Source organism: Thunnus albacares, chromosome 7 (assembly GCF_914725855.1).
Source record: "Thunnus albacares chromosome 7, fThuAlb1.1, whole genome shotgun sequence".
Classification (NCBI taxonomy): Eukaryota; Metazoa; Chordata; class Actinopteri; order Scombriformes; family Scombridae; genus Thunnus; species Thunnus albacares.
Window position 1 is genome coordinate 32,606,178 of NC_058112.1, and position 13,149 is coordinate 32,619,326.

The window sequence follows — 13,149 nt, forward strand, 5'->3', positions numbered from 1 at the left end:
CCTCGCTGTAATCATTCCTCCTGTTCATACTGGATATTAAAAGATCTCCTTCAACTGTGCTTTCAATGTCAGTGATGGAGGCCAAAATCCACAGTGTGTCCACACAGTCATTTAAACGTTGATGTGAAGCTTCTATTCAGCTTCATCAGTCTGAGTTAGTCATATCAAGTGGATATCTGACACATTTACAGTCTTTTTAGCATCAACTACTGTTGTTTTAAGACACTTGAAAAATTGTGAATCCATCCTTTAAGCAATAAAACATCACTTGATCTTTAGTGGACAAAAGTGAAATCTTAAATATTTGCTTATGCTACACAATCTACAGTTACATTAATAATGATGATGATGACAAGATGCTCATGTCACACCAGCTGTACATATATAAAAACACATTGTATTCTCTGTCTGTCAGTCAGTAAATGTAACAAAAATTTACAACTGGACTCTCAGAAACTGCCATGATTTAAGACCAGTGGATGAGTTCACGTCATAAAATCTACTTCAGGACAGAGGAAACGTCTCTATCTGTGGTCACAGTGTGTTGAAGCTGCCACCGCTCTTCCTCTTAGCTCTCAGCTTCCTCTGTAGGTGCTGTAGGAGAACCGACTCATTAACAGAGGGAGGTGGAACTTCTGACCCGGGTCACTGATGGTGAACACAACCTGGACATACAAAAACACACAAACACACAGAGAGGTGCTGATGGTGAAAAAAAAGTACTGACCGTCCAATCACAGGACAGATTCTTTCAGTCTTAAAATAGCAAACATGCCACGGCAGCGACAAACAGACAAAACCTGCTGATGTCCACAAACCCGATGACGCGTTTTTATTAGTGCTGGTTCTGGTTGCTATGCTGCAAAAACTCCCCTGCTAGAAATATTCTTTGAACTTTGATCATTCAAGCAAGAAAAGCTGCCCATGGGGTAAGAAAAAAAGACTTAATAAGTTTTCTTTAAACTAGCATAATAATCTAGCCACTATCAAACACGATCTAACCTTAAAACTAATTTTAAAAAATGACTTTTGGCTTCAAACGAACTGTCAGAAATTCAGAATAAAGATGCTTGAAACTAGATTATTTCTCTTTAAAGTCACCTTAGTGTATGAGTAAATGAGTTTTGGCGTATATATCTTAACCAGCAGGCTACCAGGGCTTAAACCTTTTAATTTGTCTCAGTTTATGGATTAATATCTCCAAACACTTTAGTTGTGGTCTGATTTTTGAAATAGGCAAAGTAACTTGTTTTCTCATAATATAGATACATGAGAAATAAATCAAATTTACTGTTTATTATCTGTCAGTAGAATCATATTGTGATGATGTAATGATACAGACATATGGTGATACGGTACATGTTGTCTAAACTGATGATAACAAGCAGTTTTGGTTTTTTTTGAGGGTTTCATTCTGAAGAACTTCTGCTCTGTCAGATTTTGATGAGTCATTTCTGAAGTGTTTTCAAAAGTCGCTGTAGAGAGCAGCAACACACCGTTAAGCATCTCAATAGGGGGGAAAAAAACATTTTATAGAAGGAAATTACGGAGCCCGGGAGGGGCCGCGGAAGAAAAAAAACAAATTTGTGCTCTTGATTTAACTATCTGACCTTTTCCTCTCTTGTAGAGAACAGCTGGAAGTTTGAAGAAAATAACAAAGAAAACATTTGACTGTGACGTCAGCTACTGAACCAATCAAAAACCACTTCATAATTACTCTGTATTTCACTTTAATGCACAGTAAACCTGTTCACATTGAACTCTTCCAGTTTCCAGTGTGTTCTTTTGAGTCTTTTTCATAACAAATGGTGAATTAATTCCTAAGTTGTGGGTGATCTGAAGATCTCTGGCTCATCTGAAGATTTCCCACAACAGATTACTACAACAAGGAGATTTATGTTTGTTTGATTGCAGATTTACCATCAACACATGTCTAAATACAATGAACATCATTTCTTTTGTATATGTAGGTGATATCCTGATACAGATCAATAATGCTTCTTGAACTCTGAAGCTCACCTCTACATACGGGTAGAAGGAGTTCTGACCCAGACTCTCCCAGTATGAACCCGTCTCAAAGCGTAACTTGTACATGCCGGGAGTGAAAGCTTCTCTGTTGATGAGTCCTGGGCAGCGGCCATCTTCGTTCGTAGTCCTAAAAACATGAAACTGCTGAGTTGAGGATGTTCATTAAAGCTCATTAAAGGACTTAAGGTTTTAAACGATTAACTTAAGTCTCTACTCCTTCTACTTTTATCTCATTAAGCTTTTCCTGGCAGTTTTAATCTTCCTGATCTTCTCTGACAAAGAACACATCGTGAAGCAGGCTCATCACACATTTTAAATATCAAAATTCAGCATCTCTTCTCACAAATTTGGCCATGTGGTGTCGAGAATATTTAAAATGACTTAAATCATCCTCATCAGGCTTTATTAGCTTTTTTATTATATTAGCTATTTATTAACACCTGTGCAGTGTAATTCAATCCAATATAAAACCTTGATTAAATACTTCAAAACCATTCTGTAAATCACTCTGATGGGTTCAAACCTACCCGACGGTCAGCATGTTCCAGATCATCAGCTTGGAGTCGAGTCGGTGCAGGCTGAGAGCCATCCTGGCTGCCGGGACGCCATCGCCGGTGTTCAGCACGTGAGTGGTAAGAGGGCAGGCTGCCATGATCTGCTGGATGGGTGTTGGACACGTTAAGTATCACCTGATTTCATTTACAGTCACGGTCTCAACTAGATTATGAAGAAACCTTCCTCAGTATCAGTTCATCTTTGGCAAACATACGCTGTACCATCACAATCACAGCATCTTTAATTAACGTAATTTAAAGCATCATTTAGTGATTAATGATCTTTACTGAACTCTTAAGGCAACACAGATATGGCAACGACCGAGAGAAACAAGGATGGATGATTGTGTTTGGCTGCTTAAATGATCATAAATTTCATGTTTGGATCCAAACCAACAATGAACTGATCTACTAACAAGTATTGTGTGTGTATCCATAGCCTGATGTATCTTATTCCTCCATTGTTGTCCAGAAACTATTAAAAACACATCAATGAGTCACGTGTTCCTTGTCCCCGAAGAGTACAGTTACTTTAATATATTGGATCAGAAGCCAATGAACTGGCACCGTTGTAAAAATTTACTAAACTTTGAGAATTTTATAAATCTCTCACTCATTTATAAAATTGATTGTAAGTGTGTGAATGACCTTGCCCCAGAACAAGTCAGTCAAAAGGTTTTAAAATATAATATCAAAGGGAGCCGCTATGAGGGGTACAGTTAGTGGAGACTGAAAACCAGCAAAACAACCTCTTCAATCCTCTTATCCACAGATACAGAATACCCTGCCATCAGAAATAAAACAATAGCTGATTTTAAAGTTTTCAATACTACAGCAAAACTATGGTTTAAACAAAGGCAAATCTGTGAACACTGAGATACGTGGGTTTATATAGCATACATTCTTTCTTTTCCTTTGTTGTTCTTAATTGTCATCTGTAGTCTTTGTTGTCTCAGTTACTGATTGTATTGGTTGTTTGTCTGTTTTATTGTGAGTCTCTATGTCTGTATTAGAGTTGTATTATGTGTTTTATCCCTTAAAAGCCTAACCAGAAGACAAGGACTGCAAATTAGCGATGGCTAGAAGTCCTATTCATTGCATCAGTCACGTTTTATTTAAATATAACAATGCTTACATGCATCGTCCCTGTCAAATAAATAAATTCAGTTTGTTTAGAACCAATAACAGCATCAAGTTTTCACTCTCTGCTAGCTTGTTGAAAAAATGATCCACAGAAAAAAATATATTAAAACACATTTAATTCATGTTGCGGGGAAGAAGAAATCTAATATTCAATCTATTCAGTGAATTCCAAAAGTAAGTAAATCGATGGTGGACTAGCAGATAAAGCTCTGTGCTTCTCAGTCAAACTGAACTTTCAGCCACTATTTGACCGTTGACCCTCTTTGTTTTTTTGGCCCAAAAACTCACAATCTCCCACAATTAGAGATGTCGAGCTGTCATGTGAATGTGAGTCTGGCATTTTTGTATGTTCTATTTAAGAAGATAGTTACTTTATATGAAAAACGTAAACAAATATCAATATATTTGTCTCAGAAATCTCTTCTGTCTCTCGTTTTCTGCGTATTGAGAGACAACAATAGGGGTCCCAATCCAGAGAGTGAGAAACTGAAGAGTAATGAGGGTCACAAACTGACATGTACACTAAAAACTACAGAAAACGGGAATGAAAAGCCAAAACAAAACAGAAAAAAATCACATTATGAGCTTTAAAAAGGAAGGAGATAAAGCTTAAATGTTTTAAATCAACTGTCTACAAAACACTCATGTACTGGAGACACTTTGTAAATCTTAATAAAGTTAAGATGCATCAGTCTGAAGCCTGGAAAGCTGGTGTCTCGCTGTGTTTCAGTGTTATGGTTGGTTGTAAGAGAAGCCTTACCTCTGTGTGAACGTTTCACTCTCTCTCTGCTGCAGCAAGTTGATTCAGCTCCCAAAACCCACCCAACCAGTTGTGGTGTCACTTCACACACCCACTGCTCACTTACCCACTTACCCAGCATGCACTGCAAACAGACCTGGTGTCAAAGGTTGTCTTGGGCTCTAATGAATCACTAAAACGGACTGAGAGAGAGAGCAGCTTTCCTTCAGTCAACAACATGTGATTTAGTGTTTGTGCTTGTTCCTACATGATAAGGTTCTGCTGATTTAATTAAAACAGTTTAATAAAGCCTGGATGGAAAGTTATATAGTTATATAAAGTTATTTGATTTAACTTCTTACTGCAGCAGAATTGTTGCTGTTTCAGTATTTTTAACGTGTTGTATGACACATTTGTTTCTTTATTCTTTATATTGTCTCACATCTGCCTGAGAGTTTAAAGATTCCCTCCACACATGTACTAAGACATACAAAAATACTCTGCTTGGAACAATAATGCGTGTCTGTCTGATATTGTTTTTTCAGAAAAAATCCTTAAAATGATATCTACTCCTTCTCCCTCATTAAAAATACCAGAATCTATAAATATGCAAATGTGTTTCATCTCATAAGTTTAACTGCTGGACACAAGATGTCTCCTGCTTCACTGAAAAGTCAGTTCTCAGTGTCTGTGCGCTGGAGGCTTCAAGTTTCTACTTCACATTTGTATAAATCATGCTTGTGGGCTCGCCCCTTAAAATCAGACTTTCAATAAGCAGAGAGAAACTTTCCATCTTCAGCAGATGCAACCTTGTAGAGTCAAACTCTACACATATCTGCAAGGTGAAGCCCAAACATCCAAGGGGAAGGAACAAGATGAAAAACATATTTTTGAGCACAGGGAGACTTTAAATAGATTTAAGAGTAATAGATGCCTAAACTAAGCTGGTTGATCTCTGACTTCCCTTTGGAGGTGGAGAAGAAGAAGACCAATCACCATCCATGGAAGAACAAACAGTGCTAATTAAACCATAATACCACAATAATTTCAATAACTTCACACAGAAATAGACACGTGCAAAGCTCCAACCAAACCTCTATTTTATGAAAAATACCTTTACTACACTTACATTGAAATAGATTACATTCAGCATTGAGGACAAACACAAAAACACCAACAGCAGAAACTACAGTGAAGCCAAATGAAGTGTCATATTGTCATATTTACAAAATTATTCTGTATCTGCAGTTACAGGATTTCTTATTAAAACATTTTAGTGTCACTTTTTAAAAGTTTGAAATAATGTATTAAGTATAAAGAGCCACTATTGTACACTTAAATATTTTCAAGAGTCTTTTTTTTTTTTTTTTTAACCCAACAGATATTTTACATGAACGCCTTCAACATATTTACAGTCAGTAACAGTTGTCCATATTGTCCAGCTGGGAAAAGATGCTATAGAGGAAAAGTCAGTGTTTGACTTGGTGACAGTTGTTCTAAACAGACTGTGCTCTCCATAAAACCAATCACCCAAAATCTGGTAAAATGAAAATGATCATAAAATAAAGCAAGATATGACAGTGGTGGCGCATCTAAAAACAAGAATTGGTATGACATTGGATCACTGCAGCAGAACGTAATGGTGTAAACACACTGAATATTATAAACTTAATGTGTAATATATACTTAATTGCATTGTCTCAATAAAAATACAATGCAGCACAAAAGCTTAATTGTCGTTTAATGGTGTGATGGGGCCACTAAAAATGATATGGTGTGGATATCTTAAAACAGGAATGCTGCACAGTTAGCGCATTGTTTTCATGCTAGAAATGTATTAGATGTTTGGGTACCAGAATCCAGTACAAGGCTTTACCATCTGTCAGGGGAAATACTGGGGCAATACTGGTACTTTACCTTCAGTCTCCAGCTGATGATGCTGATAAATTTTCTTCTGGGAGTAAAGTTCATTGATTGAACCTGGAATAAAACCTAATGCTAACCTCGACCAAGCTGTTTTAGCTGCTAACCTGAACAAAACTTTTTATTTGCCAAACTTATCTGTAAACTGATCTGAACCAAACTAATTGTCTGCTAAATCTGTTAGCTAACTTAAATTAAACTGTTTAACCTGCTAAATTGTGTCATTAGCTTAAGTTTAGCCTCTGAACTGTTACCTTTCCTAAACCAAATTGTGTTATCTGTTTAACTTTGTTAGAAAACTGAGGTCCATTGTTTTATCTGCCAAACTGATTCATTACGTTAGTTGACCAAACTATTAAAGCTGCTAAACTGTTCTGTTAGCTCAACTGTAGCAAACTGTTTTAGCTACTGAACTGTCAGCTAACCTGAATCAACTTGTTTTATCAGCTAAACTGATTAGTTAGCAAACCCGAAGCAAATTTGTTTAAGCTACCAAGCTAATCTGTTAGCTCACCTAAAGCTGCTAAACTGTTCCATTAGCTTAATTGTAACAAACTGCTTTAGCTACTGAACTAGCTAACCTAGACCAAAATGTTTTTTCTGCTAAACTGATCCACTAGATAACCTAAACCAAACTGTAAACTGATCTGTTAGCTAACCTGTTTTAAGTGCCAAATAAACAAAGAAGTAACCGATACAAAATACTTTCAGTTACTAATTAACCTAAACCAAACTGCAGATTGTTTGAACTGCAAAATTGAGCTGAAACCTTAAACCTAACCTTCAACCTGTACCAAACCATTTTACTTGATAAAGTAAATCTGTCCAAACAAGCTAATAAATGGAACTGTCAGCTTTATGGGACAGACTGCTGAAAATGTTGCAATCATTAATCTAATAATATCACAGAGGAAATATGCAATCTCCCCATTTATATCCACTACATGTAATTTTTATTTCAGGAAATTGTTAGAGACTGTCTATATTTCACTTCGTACATGACTTCCTGAGTGAATCAAACAGTGTCATTCAGAGAGTCATAAAACTGTGATCACTGGGCCTTTAATGCAGAACTGTAATGCAGTTCTGTACACAGCTGGTCACATAATGAAAACAAGCTTGATGAAAATAAACCGTTTGATAAGGAGCTGCCAGCTGCTGCCACATTTACTTTATTAACATTGATCAGAGTGGAGTCCAACATGTGAAGCAAGATTATGGTGATAAATGGGGCCAAAATTACCCTTTTTAGTGAGGAAAATGTATTTTTTTTTTTCAATCTGGGTGTAATTTATACAGTAAAATAGTCTAAATTATAGAATATTGTAACATAAAGATTTCAGGGACCAATCGTATTTGTGTGACAATTACTAGAAATCTTCCAAATAACTCATAAATTAAATGCTTATTTAGGTAGGCGCACTATTCGTTTTAAGATGTTGGGGCACTAAAGTTAAATTAAATAAATTGCTCACATAAATTCTCAAGTCTTTGCAAGCTTTTAGAGTGTACTGAAATGACTGTAATTCAAATCAACGGCTGCCTGAAATGTGGGAAACCATCTAAAAACTACATAAAACCACAGATAAGGGTGGTTTTTAAAAAACACAAGTTCAGCTATATAGTCCCATGTGTAACCCCAGTGGGGATTTTGTTTTCATTGTGGACTGGAAACCAAAACCCGAGATGGTGCAACAGAATAAAAATGAAACTGACAGTGACGGACAGATTCAGGCGAGTCAGTCCAATGCAGTTCATGTTGCCAACGCCTCGTTGAAGCATCTTTCATCCCAGCTGTCACCAACCGCACCGTCTGTTTCTGGAAGGATCTGGGAAGCGAACAGGAGAGGAGTCTGAAACAAGATGTCTTTGGGTCTCTGGGACACAAACAGAGACTAAGAAGTATGAAAAATTACCATATAGGCAAAAGACCTTACTGTATATCAATACAAACAATACATTTTAACTACAGAATGTACCTGCAAATACTTGAGCATCAGTTTAGTCTGATGACGAGTGTGATGTAATACTCTTCAAAGATAGCTTAATTAAGTCTTTTTCTTTCTAATTTCTATTACACCAGACATGTATTTAAGCAAATAAGTTTAACCAAAAGGTTCTGATCTGTGTTCTGTCTTCAATGTAGCATTGGATACTTAATGGACAAATACCCCTCAGATCTAATTAACTTCAAATAGTGTAAACAGTACTTTACGTTACTGTTGTACTATCAGCTTTTTACCTCCAAACAGCGACTGGTTTCCGCTCATTTCACTGCTCTATGAACAGCAACTATCAGCAAACAGCTAATCTTTAACAGTAAACAGTTTGTCATGTTAATTTAATTTTGTCAAAGTTATTTTTTACATGGTAACATAGTTGTGAGCAAGATCTGAGTCTGCTGCTGAACAGCAACCTTTTGTAATACTTTACACACAAAAAAAATCTCATATGTCCAAGCTTCCTTATATGCACCACCAAGGAGAGCTTTGAAAATGGTCTCAGCTCTCAACTGGCAAATTATCTGTAGAAAGTTTCAAGTCTTGTCAAATTGATTCCATGAAATTAACTGCAACCAGAAGCTGCCTGGAAAATTGGAAATCAACCTAAAAACGGTGTAATTTCCTCCAAATTAAATGACAAAATACGTTGTGTGACCACATGACTCCAGAACAACACATAGATTTTTTTTCTAATTTAGTGCCCTTATCGGCAGGACAACATCATTTGTCTGTTTTCCAAAACCATCAACACCACTGTTAAAAAATAATGATTTTTGATGTGACAACGCTGTGGTTAAGGTCTGGTCAGGTTTAGGGAAAGATCATGGTTTGGTATAAAATGATCACTTTTTTTAAGGTTAGAGAAACATGTGGTGTGGGTTAAAGTTACCACGTCCTTATAGTTAAACCACCTTTGTTGTCATGGTTGCAATAATAACTACGGGGTTAAGGTTAGGACACAATCATAGTTACGCTTATTGAAAAACTGTCTCATTGAAAGATGCAACACATGTGTATTAATCCACCAATGAAATTAATCCCCAACAATTGCACTCCTGTTTGAGCAATGGTTAGCAAAAACTGCAGTGCTCAGCTGATTTAGGAGAGTTTTGAGTAAGAAGCCTAAGAGCTAAATGCTAACATTTGCATGCTAAAATATTCACAATAAAAATGTTAACATGCTGATGCTTAGAAGGTAATGCTTACCATATTCAACACTTTAGCTTAGCATTTGAGCATGCAATCATTCGCTAATTAGCACTAAACACAAAGCATAGCTGAGGCTGATGGGAATATCATTAGTTTTGCAGGTATTTGGTCATAAACCAATGATGCTAGATGAAAAGTCAGGTGATCAAGTTTTGACACTTCATCATGAGGGGAACATGAATACCAAATTTCACGACAATCTGTCGCCAATAGTTGTTGAGATTTCCCTCTAAAAAATGTAAACTTCATGGTGGTGCAAGAGGAAATATCAGGGAATCACCAAGTAATTGGGATTCATCCTCTGAATGTACCAATTTTAGGTGGTGCTAGAGGAAAGGTCAAAGGACACCAAAGGATTTAGCAAGCTAAAATGAAACTATATATTGTGAGCTGTTGTGTCTTCATAGGAACCAATGGACCTGGACAGACACATTGTTGGGTTTGGTCATTTACAGTAATGGCATTTGTTAACTATGTGACAAATATAGAATATGACACCAGCTTCGTCCTTTAACGGGCTAAAACATCTAAAACTGCTGCTCTGGTTCTTTGAAGCGTCCGGTGTGAGAGTTCATACCTGAGCTGCAGCATCACAGGTCGTCTTCCAGATCAGACTGATGCTGCTTTATCTGGAAACAGAGGAAGAAGCTCTTAACGAGACAGTGGGTCAATAAAAACACACCTCCTCCTCCTCTTCATCATCATCATCATCATAACTGCAGCCTCATCTCCACTGGAAGTAATTTATCCCCACACTCTACAAAAAGGCTAATTTTGTGCTCATAGTAACACACTTGTGTTGCACATACACACACACAGACAAAGGGTAATTACAAATACACTCTCCTTTATTCACACACACTCGGTTCCTTCATGGCAGGGAACAATGCAGCAGATTAAGGGCCAGTCTGTTCTCTGCCTCCGCTCAGATTAATGAGGCAGCTTCGCTCTGTCTGGCAGGTAGGAAACCTGCAGGCTAATTCTATATCATTATGTTTCCCTGTAAAGAAACAGCAAACAGCACCGACAGCACCGTTCCCCTGCTCGGCTGATCTGCTTCATACCGGTGAGGTGCTGAATGAAAAGGTGCTGCAAGGCAACGGAAGACATGTCGTCCACCACAGATTATACAAACTGTCTCTTTGCAACTGTGTGCAGTGTGGAGGAATGATAGTCTTCATAACGGAGGTGAACGTACAGACTGAGGAAGTTATGGACTGAGGCAGGTTAATAGTCTCTACCCTGATTTCAGTGTTTCATCTGAGCTGATAGGAGTTGGTGTTAATAATGGATTATCCACAAGAGGGCAGTATTACATTACCTTCTACAGTGGAGATGGAGGTAGTTACTTACCCGGTGCAGGTTAGGATGTACCGTAGTGAGTTACTGTATATATTACGTGGGAGAAGTCGAAGGGTATTAGGGGTATGTTTATCCTACGCTAATACTTGGAGGGTAGTGCGGGTTGTTACTGACCATGTAGAGGTTTTAAAGGGACATACTGTATGTACCCTGTGGGCCTATTAAGGGTATATATTTACATTGTGCAGTAGCTGTAGATATGCAGTATATACCCTGTAGGGGTAGCTTTATGGGTATTAGGGGTATACACATTTACCATGCGGGGGTATAGCCTATTTACCCTTTGGGCATAATAGGTGTATATATTTACCCTGTGGGGGTAGTAGTGGTATATATTTACACTGCCGTGTAATAGGAGTATATATTTACCCTGTTGGGGTAGTAGGGGTATATATTTACCCTGTTGGGGCAGTAGGGGTATATATTTACCCTGTTGGGGCAGTAGGGGTATATATTTACCCTGTTGGGGTAGTAGGAGTATATATTTACCCTGTTGGGGTAGTAGGGGTATATATTTACCCTGTTGGGGTAGTAGGAGTATATATTTACCCTGTTGGGGTAGTAGGAGTATATATTTAACCTGTTGGGGTAGTAGGGGTATATATTTACCCTGTGAAGATAGTTGGTATATCTATTTGACCTGTGGGGGCAGTAGGGGTATATATTTACCCTGTGGGGGTAGCTGTGGGGGTAGTAGTGCTGGTAATGCAGCGGCTCGTCCTCGCTGGCCTCTCCTGGTTCAGGACTTTCTCTCTCCAGACTGCTGACTGAACCTCGGTGAGGAGAATCCGACATACTGGACTCCCTGCTCTGAGGACACTCTGACACACACACACACACACACACACATCAGTATTGTTGTCATTGTGAGGACCATCGCTGACATCATGTTTATTCTCCGACTGAATAAGAAAATTGCTGCATTTTACCCGGCAGGTGTTTTGACCATGAAAGCTACTTCGGAGCAGGATGTGAACTCTGCTCTGAATTCAGTCTTTTATGGGACGTTTCATTTGATTCCTCGCAGGGAGAGCCGATCTATCACCTCAGCGGGACGTGTCTTATAGCTTGGCTCATAGACTTCACTTTATTTTACAACTTAATCATGAGTTTGCTCTCATCTATTGTGAGAGTTATACGGCCAATGACATAAAGTAGGAAACGGTCGTATTTGGTGTAGGTTCACATAAAAAACACAGCTGACTGTTTTGACGCGTGTCATATGCCCCTGGTGTGTTTTTGGACTTTTTTAGACTAGTTCTACCTTTTACAGACGGACCTCCTTCTCTTGTTCTATGCTGTCTTTGTATAGATTTATGTATGTTTGGTATAGACACCAAATTTCAGGGAAGCTAATATATCCCTATAGCTGCATCATCGTGGCAACCTCATCAATCGAGAAGTAGCTGTGAATTTCAGAAAGTTGGTTTTGGAAAGTCAAACAGAAAAATGGTCAGACACGGTTTGTCAAGCAGTTCTCTTATACCAACCATCACCAAGCAGCAGCTCCCACATCTTGAGGCTAAAATCCCTTAAAGTACCACCAACGGCTGCTAGATGCTCCAACAGACTCCCATTCAAAAAGCCTCAACTTCTCTCTAGAAATACTGAGTCAGTCATTGTTTTCAATGAGTCATTCTGGTCTCAATCTCTAAATTCAGTCCCTCTAATAAATGTGCTGGTGGTCATTTTGGAAATTAATGCTCTGTTAATAAATTTGAAGACTTATAGTAACTTTGATGTCTGCCGTGTGGGCGTTGATTGACAGCTGTGATTGACAGTTGGCTCACCTGCTGCTCTACTCCAGCGCCGGGACTCACACTGAGTCGGACTTCCGGAGCTTCTGTTTAAAGAATAAACTTTTCTCCAGACTTGTAGTTGGACTATAAAGACCCACACATCAACAAAATCATTGCCTGTGGGGTTTCAGATATGGAATCTGTGACATTGTTGGGTTCATCTACCTGTTAAATTAATGGATGTTTGGCTTTCAGACATAAGTTTTCAACCCCTTTATTGCAGCAGTTTTCTAATTCTAGTGTCAAAAAAATCAGTAAAGACTGTCAACATGTCACTTTGGATAATTTCCTCATCTATTTATCCTCTCGAGGAAATTTTCTTCTTCCAAGGTAGAGAAATAAAACCAACACACACACACACACACACACACACACACACACACACACAC

General features: G+C 38.1%; 2 protein-coding genes across 2 annotated transcripts in view; both read right to left on the reverse strand.

The window, feature by feature from the left end:
- Window positions 1-183: 183 nt before the first annotated feature.
- LOC122985389 (5-hydroxyisourate hydrolase-like) lies at window positions 184-4,801 on the reverse strand. Its single transcript, XM_044356003.1, has 4 exons — window positions 4,486-4,801; window positions 2,556-2,686; window positions 2,020-2,155; window positions 184-665 (listed from the first exon to the last, which is right to left on the reverse strand). The coding sequence occupies exons 2-4, from the start codon at window positions 2,678-2,680 to the stop codon at window positions 576-578; spliced, it is 351 nt and encodes a 116-aa protein (XP_044211938.1). The 5' UTR covers window positions 2,681-2,686; window positions 4,486-4,801; the 3' UTR covers window positions 184-575.
- A 746-nt stretch (window positions 4,802-5,547) lies between these two features.
- Window positions 5,548-13,149, reverse strand: part of LOC122985367 (RNA-binding Raly-like protein) — a 70,459-nt gene continuing 62,857 nt past the window's right edge. The window contains exons 6-8 of the mRNA XM_044355965.1: window positions 11,631-11,782; window positions 10,177-10,228; window positions 5,548-8,216 (exon numbers count right to left, since the gene is read on the reverse strand). Coding sequence (XP_044211900.1) covers window positions 10,190-10,228; window positions 11,631-11,782 — 191 coding nt within the window. The 3' untranslated portion in view covers window positions 5,548-8,216; window positions 10,177-10,189. The remainder of the gene's footprint in view (window positions 8,217-10,176; window positions 10,229-11,630; window positions 11,783-13,149) is intronic.